At 48.8% G+C, this 16,326-nt stretch overlaps 1 protein-coding gene across 2 annotated transcripts; it reads left to right on the plus strand.

The window, feature by feature from the left end:
- The first annotated feature begins 290 nt into the window (after positions 1–290).
- Positions 291–15,032, plus strand: flt1 (fms related receptor tyrosine kinase 1). Of its 2 annotated transcripts, XM_062480398.1 has the most exons (11): positions 292–604; positions 3,815–3,920; positions 4,492–4,703; positions 6,435–6,559; positions 8,911–9,073; positions 9,759–9,895; positions 10,140–10,311; positions 10,454–10,571; positions 10,704–10,873; positions 11,162–11,309; positions 13,251–15,032. In XM_062480398.1, exons 1-11 carry the CDS (start codon positions 547–549, stop codon positions 13,270–13,272), a joined length of 1,431 nt encoding a protein of 476 aa, XP_062336382.1. In that variant the 5' UTR covers positions 292–546; the 3' UTR covers positions 13,273–15,032. The 2 variants fall into 2 exon arrangements, with proteins under 2 accessions (XP_062336383.1, XP_062336382.1); XM_062480399.1 differs by lacking the exon at positions 13,251–15,032 and having other exon boundaries at positions 291–604; positions 11,162–11,313.
- The last annotated feature ends 1,294 nt before the right edge of the window (positions 15,033–16,326 follow it).

The following is a 16,326-nucleotide window of genomic DNA, read 5'->3' on the forward strand; positions in this document are numbered from 1 at the left end:
TCCAGGCGTTTCCTTTTACCATGCACACCGTCGCCTACGTGCCACTTATCTCGTATCCACCCGGGGCCAGTGAGGTACGTGCCTCTACTGTCACAGCAGTGACATAAATTACTCTGGGTGTAATCTCTTGATAGTGGGTGAGAAAGAGACTCCAAATACGATTTTATCAGGTCTCAGTGACTGTGTAAGAATGCGCACGGGTGGAACTCGGGCCAGTACGCTTTGAATGGGTGTGTCGATAGACGTCACGGGAAGCCCGTTATCCGGTGGCTGTGGGAAACTGTATAAATCTGTGCCCATTAGTACAATAGGAAAAGTTACACTGGAGTTGAAGCGTGGTGTCCTGTAGCGTGATCCTTCACAGTTATCCTCAGGAAGCCGTCTCCATTCATTGTCACCAATGGTTTGAGGCAGCGAGGAGTGCGCTCTTATAAGGTGTCAATAGCCCACTCTGGAGAAACAGGATTAAATAAAAACACCACATTTTTACTTTGTCACTTCTCATCTCCAGTACTTGATCCGCGCTCAAGGGGACCCACAGTCATCATGACTTGTTTTTTGCTCTTTATATTATGTGGATTGTCGAGCGGTGCGCTTGGAAAGGGTGAGTCATGGATCTGCTGGCTGATGGTTCAAACCTTGCTAAATCTATCCCTCTTGTATCATGTGTATACATGTGGAAACATGTTTACATCTAGTTGAAATATGATATCAAATGTAATGCATTTATATGAACACCATGATACATGCAAAGGAGTTTCCAAGGGATGTGGGTTCCTTTCTCAAATATTTTGTAGATTGTTTAATGCTTAACTTTGTAATGGAGAGATTCATGCATGTTTAAATGAACGAATCAGGTCCATAGATTCAGAAATAGATATTGACTTTAAACGGCCGGTAAGGTTTTCCTATCTTGAACATGATGGGCCTCGCCGCCACGGGCCAAGCGTACTTGGCGCGTTCCATTGGACCGCCTGGCTCATTTATTTATCATTCATCCCTCGAGAGGTGAGTGTAGTCGTGTGGCACGGGTTGTAAAACTTGTGCGTCCCGTTACTGTGAAGTGTTGCTACGCCAGATAAGCCATGTCCTGCGGGATAGTGCAGTTGTTTGGATAACACAGACCTCTATGGCCCGGCTTGGCAGCGGCCTCACTCCCTGTGCGCGCTTGGCCCCTGTTGAATCGGTACACACACAGGGCGTTATTTCCTGATGCTGATGATTTTGTGAAATGGAAGTTCTAATATAAATGACTGCGGGGTCATGACCGCCACAAGGAAACTTTCTAGAACGCAGGAACTGGCGCTAATCAGCGCTTATAGCTAAAACAGACGCACAGAGAGGAAAACGGGGAGCAGGGCACCGTCTCATAGGTGTTAGTTGTTGGTCAACAACTTGTTATTCAACGCACAGGAGCTCATTTTTCACATGGCACCCGTTAAATTGTTTTAGAAAGTTTTGTTGTTAAAAATACAGGGATATAGTGAAAATTAACACCCGTACGAGACCTCTTTGTTGTATAGATTTGTTAATGATTTTGTGGGTAGGCCTATGTCTTTCCTTAAACACAGATAGATGCACTGGCGTTTCATCTGAGAGTTAGAAACTGTTTTTATTAATATTAAACCTTTTTGGTAGACCTTGAACAACTACATTTAAATGTCATTATTGGTATTGGTAAAGTGTACGACAAAAACATCGAGGCTATTATCAGTGACAGTAACACTGAAATATGAAGTTCCTCTATTATCATGGTATTTTAGATATTTTTACTGTTTCACAATAGATAAGTCTAGAGCTGACCTTCCTCAGTAGGCTAAACCAATCATCATTGCGAAATTACTCCTGTGACATTAGGCATACTCTAAATGTGAAGTATTGAAGTTTAAATGTTGGCATTCGCTGTGAGAGCCGACGCCTTTTCTCTGGTCGTCATGGATATGACGGTCTCTGACCTCCTCAGTAAGCACTGGGAGACTTGTAATCTAGAGTTGTTTATGTTCTGTTGTAAAACAGTCGTGCTCTTGAACTGCAACCTGTCCTTCAGATGGATGAATTGACACTGTGGTTTTGGCCTCCCCGTTGATGTATAAAGTGACATGGAAATGGACCTTGTAGCCACTTTGCAGATTGTTGAAATGCCCCCGGGGGCAATGCTGAAAGAGACTCTTGACTTTCCTTCCTTCTTTAAACTATGTACCCTGCCAAATGGACTGTGTCTCTCACTCTCACACGTTGGGGGGAAAACTGAGGAAACCGAGAAGGAAACGCTACCAGACTGAGTCAACCGAGGGCTGTTGAATAGCACATCCACTGGGAACAATGATACCAGAGAACAGTAATAAAGGGGTTGTGTTCATAAAATGACAGGAAGATTCACACAGTCCTAAGGGCTTGAACGAGCCCACCAATCACAAATGAAAAGACACTGGTCCAGTCCAGTGTGCGGGTGAACCAGACTGTTACCAGATGTGTATTGTCCGTGTTCGAGGAGTTACCGGATTCAAAGACGGCACTTGTGAATAATGTGTTTCCCTCTAGATGAGAGGAAGGAAGGGTGGACTGAACACTTTATCTCTCATTAATAAACCTCAGCTATGGGGTGAGTTGCTTTTATTTGATAAACAAGAGTGACATTGCTTACGCATTTCCACGACGATCCTCAAGAGCCCCTACCGGCCTGGGAACCCGGAGGTGACCGGGGTTTCTGGTGACCGGGCCAGGACAGCGAGGGGACGTGACGGAGAGATGTGATGAACACTCGTGTTGTGGTCCGTGGCATTGTTCACGTTTATGTTTGGTAAATTGTTTTGTGTTTGGGTCAGAAGGTCATGTGACAGTCCTGTCACGTACTGACTGATATTCTGGACTGTTGAGCTCAAGTATTTTGAGCATTTAGTTGTTATTTCTGGGTGGGACTCAGTCCTCTACTCAGTCCTCTACTCATGACTATAATCCATCCACTCATGACTATAATCCATCCACTAAAATGTGTGGTTTCATCTTCATTAACACTATAAAACACTTCCCAAAGAGACAGCAGCTGACACCGCTGCATGGTTTCTAGACAGTCTCTTGTCACAAAGCAGATCCCAAACCCAGTGGCGGTCCTAGCACATTTGGCGCCCTAGGGAAGATTTATCAAAAGCACCCCCCCCCGCCCCCCTGGGAGCGCAACCACAACACGGACACATGACTTGGCGCGGTTGGCGCCCCCTGTTGGTAGTGCGGGCGGGTTAATTAATGGATGCACTTGGGAAATTGTCGCCCCCTCTTCATGCTGCCCTAAGCGGCTGCCTGTGTCGCCTATAGGAAGGACAGGCCCTGCCCAAACCTCATAATGCACTCATGAACCTACTTTTTTCATCTCACCCACTCTTTCTTTCCATTCAACTTCCTTAGTTTTTCCTCTCTCTTACTCTTTCTCTCTTTCTCTCTTTCTCTCTTTCTCTCTTTCTCTCTCTCTCTCTCTCTCTCTCTCTCTCTCTCTCTCTCTCTCTCTCTCTCTCTCTCTCTCTCTCTCTCTCTCTCTCTCTCTCTCTCTCTCTCCCTCTCTCTCTCTCTCTCTCTCTCTCTCTCTCTCTCTCTCTCTCTCTCTCTCTCTCTCTCTCTCTCTCTCTCTCTCTCTCTCTCTCTCTCTCTCTCTCTCTCTCTCTCTTTCTCCCTCCCTCTCTCTCTCTCTCTCTCTCTCTCTCTCTCTCTCTCTCTCTCTCTCCCTCTCTCTCTCTCTGTCTGAGCATCGGTGAAGACAGGTTATTTGGTTGATGTAGCTGCAGCTCTCTCTAATGTCTCCCGTGTCTCCCCTCTCTCGCAGGTAAGGAGCCTAAGGAGCAGAAGGGGAAGTTCAGCGTTCCGGCTCTGGACGTGAAGGATCAGCAGCTCGTCCTGGAAGCCAATCAGACGTTGACGCTCAACTGCAGGTGAGGCTGTTAGGGGTCAAAGGTCGCAACAGTCCTTGATCGTGACAGTGATGTGAACTATGTGAAGGACAGGAAGACAGGACATGTTTGAGGTGTTGGAGGAGTTAGATCATGTAGCTTATGATGTTTAGGAGGAGTGTGTTGTGAGGTAAACAATAAGGAAAAGGTTCAATCAGGACAGATTCACTCAGTGTCCTACCAGACAGAGCAGTGTTGAGATGAAGAATGAGGAGGTGTGCATCATTGAGATGTTTAAGCTTCACAGGTAAGCTCACAGTACGTATGAAGCAGCCACCCTCCAGGGAGTGTCTGGGCTAACCTGACCCTCAAGGCTCCCACAGACAGGTCCTGTCCAGCATGTTGAAGATTCTTAGATTGTCTAGTTCTATTCTTAGATTGTCTAGTTCTTAGGAATAGTTAAACTTCTGTACCTTTACTTAATTTAAGATTTGTATATGTTTAGTGTTTGCACCTCCCTGCCACAGTAAATTCTGTGTTTGTATAACATACATGGCGAATAAACCGAATTCTGATTCTGATTCTGAACGCTTCCTCTCTTGTGGCCAATCAGAGGGCGCTGGGAGCTGTCGTGGGCGTTCCCCGTGGGCGTGGCCAAAGACCAGGAGAGCGTGAAGGTGGTGGAGTCCCGCTGTGGGAAGAGAAGGCAGCAGTTCTGCAGCCTCCTGACCCTCACACCTGCCCGGGCCCAACACACCGGCTCCTTCCGTTGCCGGTACCGCCACCGGCCCCAGCGACAGAGTCCTGTCTACGTGTATGTCACAGGTAAGACACAGCAGGTAGGGCACCGGTCACAGGCCAGGACTGTTACGTTTGATGTAGCTACTGGTAAATCCCGTTACACAAACGGGAAGAGATTCGTGACTAATTGCCAGAAAATTCTGGTTTCAATGTGAAGCAACGTTATTTCCCGCACTAACCAACTTTTTTCATCTCACCCACTCTTTCTTCCCATTCAACTTCCTTAGTTTTTCCTCTCTCTTTCCCTCTCCCTCTCACTCTCTCTCTCTCTCTCTCTCTCTCTCTCTCTCTCTCGCTCATATTGTTTATATCCTCATGTTAAACAGGATGCGGTTGGTGCTAAATACAGACCAATGCCAGAGAGCCAATTATATCTAAAAACTGTTTGTCCCAACAACACATCCTTCTAAATGAAGGCACACAGAATCCCCCCCACACTCCGCCTAGTCTATCTCCCCTCTCCTTCTAGCCTCCCCTGCTATATATAAACCCTTTTTACTTTCGTTTACGTGCTACCTCGGGGACAGGAATAGCCCAGCTGTTGAAAGGCTCAGGCCTGGGCAGAGTTTCCCAGGGCATCAGGCTTATCTGGTCTCCTCAGCCCTGCTTGCAGCATCCTGTGCTGGGGGAGGAGGTGAGGGTGGGGGTGGGGTGGGCTGGGTCGCTACCTCCAGGCAAGGGGGATGTCATGGTAACACTTGCTGTACAAGGTGATGGTGAGGAAGTGTATGTGTGTGTGAATGAGAGAGAGGTTGGGGCGTGAGAGTGAAGACTGGCAGCTCAGGGGCATCCAGGTCCGTGTCTACCCGCTCCCTGCTCCTCCCTGGCCCTGAGTAGGCCGTTGGGGAGGCTGAACACGAAGCTGGGCCTAGGGCCAGGAGGGGCTGGGGGCTGGGGGGAGGGCTGGGGGCTGGGGGGAGGGCTGGGGGCTCCTTCTCCTCCTCCTCCTCCTCCTTCTCCTCCTCCATCTCCTCCTCCTCCAAGCACTTTGAGCTGCAATTCTTGTATGAAAAGTGCTATATAAATAAAGTCTTACTTACTTACTTACTTACTCCTCCTCCTCCTCCTCCTCCTCCTCCTCCTCCTCCTTCTCCTTCCTCACCTCCTCCTTCCTCACCTCCTCTTCCTTCTCCTCCTCCTTCTCCTCCTCCCTCTCCTCCCTCTCCTCCTCCCTCTCCTCCTTCTCCTCCATCTCCTTCCTCACCTCCTCCTCCTTCCTCCCCTCCTCCTCCTCCTTCCTTACCTCCTCCTTCCTCACCTCAACCTCCTCCTCACTCACCTCCAACCGTCCCTGCCCATCTCAGTCTTTAAATGGAATCAAAGCAGAACACAAGAGACCCAGTGGTCCGGCAGTCCTTGGGGTACTTTTGTTAAAATGTTCAGAGATTTGCTTTCCTACAGTAACAAACAATGAGGGGAGTGACACCCTTGCATTTCAATAGCTTGCACAGATATTAGAGAACGGGTGGACTACAGAGAAATGTTGTTTCATTGCCTCCAAACAATCTGTGTGTGTGTGTGTGTGTTTACAGTTGATCCCACACTGTGTAAATTACTGCACGGGCAAATAGTAAACGTGTGTGTGAAGGCTTCTGCAGGAGTGTGTGTCTGTTTATTATTTACTGCCCTTGCTGTTTTAGTGCGCTTAGATCATTGTATCATGCGTTTCTACTGTAAACAGGGTGTTTCTGTGTGTGTGTTGTAACACTGAGTGTTCCAACCTATGTCCCCCTGACAGCGTTGTTTGGGTTTCAGACAGCCGGCAGCCATTTGTAGAGCTACAACTAAGGAGCCCTGATGTGGTGTACATCAAGGAGAGAGAGCCACTGGTCTTCCCCTGCAGGGTCACCAACCCCAACGCTTCTGTCTCATTGGTCAAGGTGAGTCTCCTCATCTTGTGGTAGCCAATCAGTGAAAACCTCTCACGGCCGGGCAACAAGACACTTTTCTGTTTTGATTCCATCTTTTATTTTTATTTTTTATTTCCTCTTTCCTCTTCCACCTGCCAGAAAAAACAGTTATGACTTTTCTTAGAGTGTCCATCAGCACTCATGTCAGAACCCAGCCAAGCCAAGTGCTATTGTTGCTGCCCATCATTCAGCACATTGTTATCATGGCAGCCTTTTCCCTTGGAGTGTGTGTGTGCGTTGGTTCGTGTCAGTCTGCGGATATGTGTGAAAGGGGCGGATGATTCTGCTGCTCCGGTGGTGAGTGACAGAGCGGAGGCTCTATGGAAGTGCATTGCGGTGTAGAAGTAAGAAAATCATTGCTGGCCTGTGTGTGTGCAGTGGTAGTGTGTGTGTGTGTGTGTGTTTGTGTATTTAGTGTGCAGTACCGTGTGTGTGCGTGCATGAGTGTGCCAGGGAAGGACACAGTGTTTCAGATGTGACCTTTGCTTTTGCGCCATGTTCCGAGTGAGCGGCGCCCGCGGTTTCCTTCATCCTGTTGGCACTGCCTTCACCCCCCCTGGAGAGACCTCCCCACTTTCCCCACTAGATTACAGCTCAGTCCAGAGACCACATGATAGGATTTACCGGAGGAGCTCAGATCCGATTGGAGGGTTTCGGGAAACGAGCCGGACCCCTGGACTCTCATCAGCTCGCCCTGGCTCACGCTCCAGGAAGTGCCACCGATCTGACCCCTAGGACAGCACACAGAACAAACACACACACACACACAAACACACACACAGAAACACACACCGTTACCGTTGGCTCTCTGTGTTTACATCTTACTTCCATCTCCACACATGTCTGGAGCCACAAAGGTGATTTGTCTAAAAATAGCCCCTATCCTAATATCCCTCCTCCTGCCCTCCCTCCTCCTGCCCTCCCCTGTTTTCCCTCCATGCATCTCTTCTGTCCTTCGGTGCTTCGCTGGCCTCTTCTCACTCCACACTCGGTCAAGTGTTTTTTTCCTGGAAGGATTTTGCACTTTACCTCAATCTTTAATCTGGGCCCTTCTCACTGGGAACAATACCCATGGGGGACCGCAGTTCTCGCGCTTCAGCCGTGAAAGTGACCGGAGGATTCCAGGGAGGGGGAGGGGGAGGGGGGGGGGGCAAGGGAAGGAGTATGTGACCTGGGGGTCCAGTCCGAGTGTCTATATCCTGTAGTAACAGGATGTGAGGAGATGGACTGGAGTCACGTTTCCCACATCCTGAGTTCTCTCTGTGCCCCCTCCCCCCTCCATACCCCCATCCTCCAGCTCCCAGCATTTAGCTCCAGGCCCTGAGAGGCTGTAGGGGCCCAAGGGCATTCACAGAGGTCTTCAAGGAGCTGCAGAGGGGAAGGTGTGGGGGGGGCAGGGGCGCAGGGGGGGTGTTACTATGTTATAAGACAGAGGATGAAAGGAAGCTGGCTGGCGTCTGAAAGGGTCAGCTTGCACCCTTGCTCTGGGAGGGGGGCCATCAGGCAGCTCACACCAAGGTTTCAGGCTTTGTGTGTGTGTGTGTGTGTATGTGTGTGTGTGTGTGTATGTGTGTGTTCTAGGGGGGTCCACCTGTTCCCCTGAGAGAGGGTGGAAGGTTTCCACTCTGTCACAGAAACTCTAGTAAACATTTCCTTGACTCAGCCTCCAAGAAAACAGAGTTACACAAGCCTCTGTTTCTGCATGTTCGGGCACCGTTCAGAGCTAGTGCTCACATTTTAGGTGGCCTTTCCTTGCTTCCTGATATTGAGGAATGGCGTGGTAACTTGCAACAGATCAACCACATGCTTCTGTGGTTTGCGATATTAATCAGTTAGTTGGGGTTTGTGAGTCAATCCCTTTGCCTGTGTTTACAGTCGTTTGTTCATTTTCCACGGCCTGTGGTGGATTGAACTGCCAGAATCAGAATCAGAATCAGAAAGGGTTTTAATCGCCATGAAAGTTTGCACAGATAAGGAATTTGCTTTGGCAATAAGGTGCATACATTAAACATATAGGAATCTTAAAAATTTAAATATGAGATCTAACTATACTAAAGGTACATAGACTAGCAATACTTAGAATTTAAATAAAATATACATGTAAGACATATATATTTCTGCTGTATGTGTTGTTTGTTTGTTCATTCAATATGGGTGTTGTAACGACAGGTCAATGTTGTGTGTGTAGATGGGGGGGGGCTGGGTATCCCACTCATTTTCACGTCCGCGTGTGTTAATCCAGATTGTAATGTTGTGGGATTAGGGTTGGATTAGGGTGTGGTTAAATTTGATGACATGATGTTTTGTGTTTGTCCCTCCAGTACCCAGACCAGCCGCTGGTTCCTGACCACAGGAACATCGTGTGGAACAGCAGGCAGGGCTTCGTCGTACGACGGCCCTCCTTCATCTTCGTCGGTCTTTTCTCCTGCCAGGCCACCGTAGACGGAGTCAAACACACCTCTAAGTACCTGGCCATCAGATTAGGTGAGCCGTTGTCAGGGGCGCAAACACAGAGAGGGAACACACACACAGAGAGGGAACACACACACAGAGAGGGAACACACACACAGAGAGGGAACACACACACAGAGAGGGAACACACACACAGAGAGGGAACACACACACAGAGAGGGAACACACACATTCACAAAGGCCAAGGGAGGTCAACACCGCATGCATGAGTCAGTAATTCTTCAATCAAAATCAACCTATCAACCGTATCATCTTCTAATCTTAGACTAGCAAGTCGAGTCAAGGAAAGGAGTACTTTATTTGATCCCTTGGGGGGAAATTCCACCCTTACAGCCACATCGACAGGCACAATACCAAAAACACAAATTAAGGCGATTGTTTAAAAACGATAAAAAGAAACGGCAATGTGCATTCATGCAAATATAGTCTACTGATTCAAGATTTGATCTGATTTGATTTCTCAACAACGTATGTGACCCTCTCCTCTCTTTCTCTTTCCCTCTTTCTCTTTCCCTCTCTTTCTCTTTCCCTCTTTCCCTCTCTCTTTCCCTCTCTTTCTCTTTCCCTCTTTCTCTTTCCCTCTCTTTCTCTTTCCCTACCTTTCTTTCCCTCTCTTTCTCTTTCCCTCTCTTTCTCTTTCCCTCTCTTTCTCTTTCCCTCTCTTTCTCTTTCCCTCTCTTTCTCTTTCCTCCTCCAGTCAACAAGATCACAGCGGTGTACCTGAACGCCAGTGGGCCAGTGCAGGCCCTGCAGGGAGAGACTCTGTCACTCAACTGCACAGTGACTGCTGAGCTTAACTCCAGAGTGTCCATCATCTGGAGCTACCCTGCACAGGTCAGTCTGCTGGACCTCCGGGCTCCACCTCCTGTTTGTTGCCGACGTGAGCCCAGTATCTGTGAAACAAGTGTGCCGTGACAGCAAACTATATGTTTACCATCTGTCTCAAAAGACAGGAAATACCGTCTCGGCCTTAAGTATGTACCCTTAAAATCGTAGTCTTCCTGTCGGCTCATTCTTCCTTCTGGCCTCTTCGTTCCTCTCTCTACCTCCATGTTTGCCTCCCTCCCCTCCCCTCCAGGCCAACGACTCAGCCTCCATCACCAGGAGGATAGAGAAGAGGAGGAGCCACACGTTGTTCTACAGCGTCCTGTCCATCCCCAGACTGCAGCGCTCAGACAGGGGCCTCTACACCTGTCATGTGACCAGCGGGCCTCAGAGCAGGCAGGCCAACGTGTCAGTCACCGTCTACGGTGAGCTCCTCGCGGACCGACACACCACCTCAGTGCTGTTTCTGTTGGGTCATGACCTCTTTTTTGATGACTCATGCACAGACCTGCAAAGTGACAGTTCCTCTGTGTGTGTGTGTGTCCTCCTCCCTCTCTTTCGTCCCAGACCGTCCGTTTATCCGTCTGAAGCCCAGACATGGGGTCGTCCTGGAAACTCACGCAGGTCAGAAGTCCTACCGCCTGTCTCCCAAGCTGCGAGCCTTCCCTGGCCCTGAGGTCATCTGGTAAGAGCCCACCACATCCAGCAGGGGAACCCTGTGTTCTCCTGGGGTTCCACACTGGGCTCCTAACATCTGCTGTGATGTCACTGCGGCCGGTTCCTTCAGTGTTCTCTCCGTGTGTGTTTCCCTGGTCAGGCTGAAGGACGGCATGGCGGCGGCTGAGCGCTGTTCCCGTTACCATGTGGACGGGAGCTCCCTGGTGATCCGGGACGTGGCAGAGGAGGATGCTGGGAAGTACACCATGCTAGTGGGCATCCAGGAACACGGGCTGTACCAGAACCTCACACTCTCTCTGGTCGTCAACGGTAATCAGCCATCCGAGTCCAAGTCCAAGTCTTTTATTGTCCAGATGCACAGAACAACACAGGGTCAGACTGGGCACTGAAATTATTAAGACAAGACAACGCAAAGCAACCTGGCATAACATAACATATAAGTACACAGAACATAGATTACATCTATGATAAGATAATCCGTTTTACTTACATGGTGCAATTCTCTCTCTGTCATACTTGTACTCTTGAAATCAGACAAGGGGGTAGGGGAAGATCAATCTGACTCTCTCTCTGTCTGTCTCTCCCTGCCCCTCACAGTGAGTCCTCAGATAGGAGAGAAGGCCGTGTCGGTGCAGGACCCAGGCACAGTACAGAGGGGAAGCCGACAGGCCCTGCACTGCACCTCCCACGCAGTGCCTCCACCACAGGTGCAGTGGCTTTGGTACCCCTGCCCCTCCAAAGGCCTGTAAGTACACACTCAGCCAACACACACACTCGTCCAAAAGACACATTCAGTCATACCCAAAACATACATATGCAGAGAGTATAGATATTCCTCTGTACCTCTGTATAGAGAAACACTCTGAACTTTAACTTTACTCTATCTCTATCTCTCTCTCTATCTCAGTCTTTCTCTCTCTCTCTCTCTCTCTCTCTCTCTCTCTCTCTCTCTCTCTCTCTCTCTCTCTCTCTCTCTCAGTCTCTCTCCTACACACACACACACACACACACCACATAGTTGTACACACATTCTAACACACATTTCCTCCTGATGGTAAATGTGTACACACTTAACTCACACAAAGACATGAATGGATGTGTCATGTATTCAATTTTTGACTTCCAAACAATAGACCTAACTCTGTGGTAGACTTGATGCAATATTATACTGTCTGTTTATTTAGACTCTGATGCTGTCCTTAATTTAGAACGGATACATTAACCCTAGATGCTAAATGGGTCCTTTTTTAGTGTGTGTGTGTGTGTGCGTGTGTGTGTGCATGTGTGCGTATGTTTGTTTGTGAATAGAGATTTGTTTTGTCTATTTCAGCATGTGTTCAGACAGAGTTTCCTTTTTACAACCAGAACAGATGCCTTTGGAGGCTTTTCATCTTTGGGAGTGTGTGTGTGCGTGTGGATTTAGGTGTGTGTGCGTATTCCATCATGTTGATGTGCATGTGCACGTCTTGGTGTGAGTTTGTGCACGTGTGTGCTTTGTTGCTTTGTATGTGTTTGTCCATGTGCACACGTCTACTGTATGTGTGTGTGTGTGTGTGTGTGTGTGTGTGTGTGTGTGTGTGTGTGTATGTGCGCCTGGTACATTCACAGACACGGTAGGCAGTGAAACTCAGACATGAAAGCCTGGAGGAAAAAAAACACTTCAAATAGAGTTCCGTGTTCTCGGTCACATGTTGTTGGTTTCCAAATCAAACGCTATGATTTAATGAACTTCCTGCCCAGAACGCAGAGTGAGGGCCTTGTTTATTATTAAGATTGCTCATTACATCCTCTGATGCCTCTGATTCAACACACACACACTCTATATAAAGTTCTCATGAGAAATGAGACCTAACCCAACAATAGGTACACAAGCATCCTTACACACCTTCATATTACACAAATGAAAACACTTGGCAAAAACATTACTGTGTGGGTCTTGGAGGTCAGGCACACCATTGTGTTGGTAACAGCCCATCAAGGAGGTTAACCACCACCTGCTTGAGCATCGGAACATTCGCCCCCTGGTTGAATTCCCCCTGTGAGACAACCTGTGACCTTTGATCATTAGTAGATGACCCCTGACCCCTGCATACTGACATAGAACCCAAACGTTCTAGTCTCATAGCATCCTGACACTAGACATCATCACACATCTCCTCTCTACAATTGCTCTAAAAAACAGAACCCCCATTTGTTTCTTAGCTGCAGGATTACGACTGCAGTACAGGCCTAACAGACAGAGCAGTTATTCAGACAGGGATGACAGGATTTTATTTATCAACTGTATGTTTAAGATTATTTTGAGGATTGCTTTTGTGTTTTCGTTAAGACCAGATACAATTTGCAGGGGCATCTAGACTAAATGTACCTGAGAAATACCTGAACTAAATACTAGTAATATCATTATAACCTCTTTTCTAAATGAGCAGCTGAAGTGTTTATAATTAGACATAGACTCCTTACCATTGCAAACTTTGCCCCCTGCAGATTCTGTCTGGCCGCTGGCATGACACTGCCCTGGTTTCTGTAATGTACTGTTCCGGTTCTAGAGTCTTGTTCTAGAATAGCGCTGTTCCGGTTCTAGAGTCTTGTTCTAGAATAGCGCTGTTCTGGTTCTAGATTTCTAGGCTGACTGAGAGTGATGCGTTGTGTAGCTGGATCCTCACCAGGCCCTTGTTCTTTGTAGCTTGGCCACCCCTCGAGCCTGACGCCGCACTGGAGGAGGCCCAGGGACTGTGGGCTGGGTCGGGCCAGGCTGAGAGGACCCAGGGTCTGGGTCTGGGCCTTGGTCTGGCCCTGGGAACAGCAGTGCTCTTATCTGGCCCAAGCAGGAGGCGCACTGGGTTTCCTGTGCGAAAATCAGAGCGCTTTTCCTCTCGTTGTTTGGCTTCCTCCCCGACGCGAGACGTTTCCCACCAGTGTGATTGTCCCTCTGTCTTCAAACGTGGCATAGTCCGCTTCCTCAAGGGCTTGATCTATTCCTGAGACCCCCACCCCCACCACACCCTTCCACCCCATCACACACACACCTCTCTTCCCGCACTGCCCTCGCCAGCTCTGCCCCCCACAACCACCCTCTCCCCCCCCCCCCCGCCCCCCGCCCGTCCTCATCAGAAGGATCCACCCCTTCCTTCACCACACCTTACACCTCTCAAGCCCCCCCTCCCCCCCTTCATCCCTCCTCCCACACTCTCATCGAGGCTGTTACCATGGCATCCAGAGCCCTCTGTGACAGTACTGGCCCAGGGCCCCCAAAGTGGTGCATTCTGGGAAGTGAAAGCCTGGGGGGGTGGGGGGTCTAGGACAGAGACCCGGACCACTGTTGAGCAGTGAGGAAGAGGAGCAGCCTAGGAGGAAGGCCGGAGGACGTTGAAAAAATCCACTGAGGATCTGATCAGCATTCATGGTTATTCTATTAATTTATATCCCTCCCCTTTTTGCTGTAAACGGATTCCCCCCCCCCCCCCCCCCCGGCCCCCGCCTGCTCCCCCCCAGACGTTTGAGCCGTTAGGAAAGTGCAATTCCATCCGTCCGTCTGCTAGCCACAATTCTGGAGCTGCTTCCTCTTTACTGTGTCCTAGAGTGGTACTATACTGGGAGTCTGGTCTGGGCCCTGTCCCCAGCCCTGACACCATGCTGCCGTTCTAACATGCTCTCAAGCTGTGACTTGTGTTCTCCTGACATTCTCCATGACTGTAACTTCATCTACACATCTTGGGTGGCAGGCAGTAGGAAGAGAGGAAGTGTTGTGTGTCGCTATGGGATGCCTACAGTTCTCTACCGAAAGACTGATCGATTACCAAACCCTACAGTTCTCTACCGAAAGACTGATCGATTACCAAACCCTACAGTTCTCTACCGAAAGACTGATCGATCACCAAACCCCTACCATGTAGGAGATCCCAGGACCAGAGACTTTGTGTCCTATGTCGCCTGTCTTGTTCTGCCATTTCAGTGTCCTGTCTTGTAATTGTATGTCACAATTATGTCCTTCGTTCTACTACTGTATAGCTACCACCATCAGAACGCTTCAGCGTTTTGAAACTGACATTTATTGTGTAGGAGATAGTTTGTTTGTGTTTTTACATGCACAATTTATGTTTTTTTTTCGTTTGTTACAATGTGTTTTGCGCTTTGGTGCATGCTTTTGTGTGTGTGTGAATGTGTGTGTTTGTGTAAATGTGTGTGTGCATGTGAGTGTGTGTGTGTGTGTGTGTGTGCATGCAAGTGTGTGTGTATGTGTGTGTGCAGTGCCCTATTTTACGGGTCTCTCCCAATGTGATTAATTCCTTGTATACAGATTTTCTATGAGTAATATATAAATCTAATATTTAATAATTTTATACAACTAACTTACTTATTATAAATGCCAATAATTGCCAAACGTGTATGAAAACTGTATTGTTTAAGTGTTATATATATATATATATATAATGTTGTTTTTTACATTAAATTTAGCTTGAACTTGTGTGTTGCTTTCCTTTCTTGGTTTTGTTTTGGAAACATTGAGTTGTGAGAGAGGACTAGAGAGGGACAGTGTAGTGAGTCTGACAGAGACACAGAACATCACCATTCCCCAGAACATCCATTAAAAGCTCCTTCTATCCTCGCTCAGCCATGACCAGCCACTGTCTATGTGAACAGGCACACTGCTCGAATGTGTTTGTGGAATGCATGCATGTGTGACAGTGTTTTGTGTGTCTTAGTGGGTAACTAACCATGTTTGTCCATGCGTGTCTACCTTTCTGTGCACACCACCATGTCCATGTTGCATTGTGTGTGTGTCTGTGTGTGTGTGTGTGTGTGTGTGTGTGTGTGTGTGTGTGAGAAAGAGAGGGAGAGAGACAATGAGAGAGAGCTTTTCCTGGGAGGCGTGGGAGCGTTTTCTGGCTGAGAGTGTGTGTGGGTGGGTGTGTGAGTGTAGTGTGTGTGTGTGTGTGTGTGTGTGTGTGTGTGTGAGAGAGAGAAGAGTGTGTTTTTGGTCCAGGCCCTTGGTGTCATGCACAGGGTGGGTCGTTCGTACAAGACAAGGGCACTCGCTATCTGTGCCAAGAGGAAGAGTAATCAGAGAGAGGGGGACTGAGGGGAGGAGGGAGACGGGGCGGAGGAGCCAGCCAGGGTGGGGCACACGACCGTCTGAGAACAGACACACAGAGCTGGACAGGGAGGAGAGAGAGAGAGAGAGAAGAGAGAGAGAGAGAGAGAGAGAGAGAGAGAGAGAGAGAGAGAGAGAGAGAGAGAGAGAGAGAGAGAGAGAGAGAGAGAGAGAGAGAGAGAGAGAGAGAGAGAGAGACAGAGACAGAGACAGAGACAGAGACAGAGACAGAGACAGAGGACAGAGACAGAGACAGAGACAGAGACAGAGACAGAGACAGAGACAGAGACAGAGGCAGGCAGCTGGGCAGAGAGGAGGAGAGACAGACAGACAGACAGAGAGGCAGGCAGGCAGAGCAGGCAGGCAGACAGACAAACAGCTGGACAGAGAGGAGGAGAGACAGACAGAGAGAGAGGCAGGCAGGCAGGCAGACACACAGACAGCTGGACAGAGAGGAGGGGAGACAGACAGAGAGAGAGGCAGGCAGAGAGAGAGGCAGGCAGACAGACAGGCAGGCACACAGCTGGACAGAAGAGGAAGAGAGACAGACAGAGGAACAGCTGGACAGAGAGGAAGAGAGGCAGACAGAGGAACAGCTGGACAGAGAGGAAGAGAGGCAGACAGAGAGAGAGGCAGGCAGGCAGACAGACGCACAGACAGCTGGACA

Source organism: Osmerus eperlanus, chromosome 15 (genome assembly GCF_963692335.1).
Source record: "Osmerus eperlanus chromosome 15, fOsmEpe2.1, whole genome shotgun sequence".
Lineage (NCBI taxonomy): Eukaryota > Metazoa > Chordata > Actinopteri > Osmeriformes > Osmeridae > Osmerus > Osmerus eperlanus.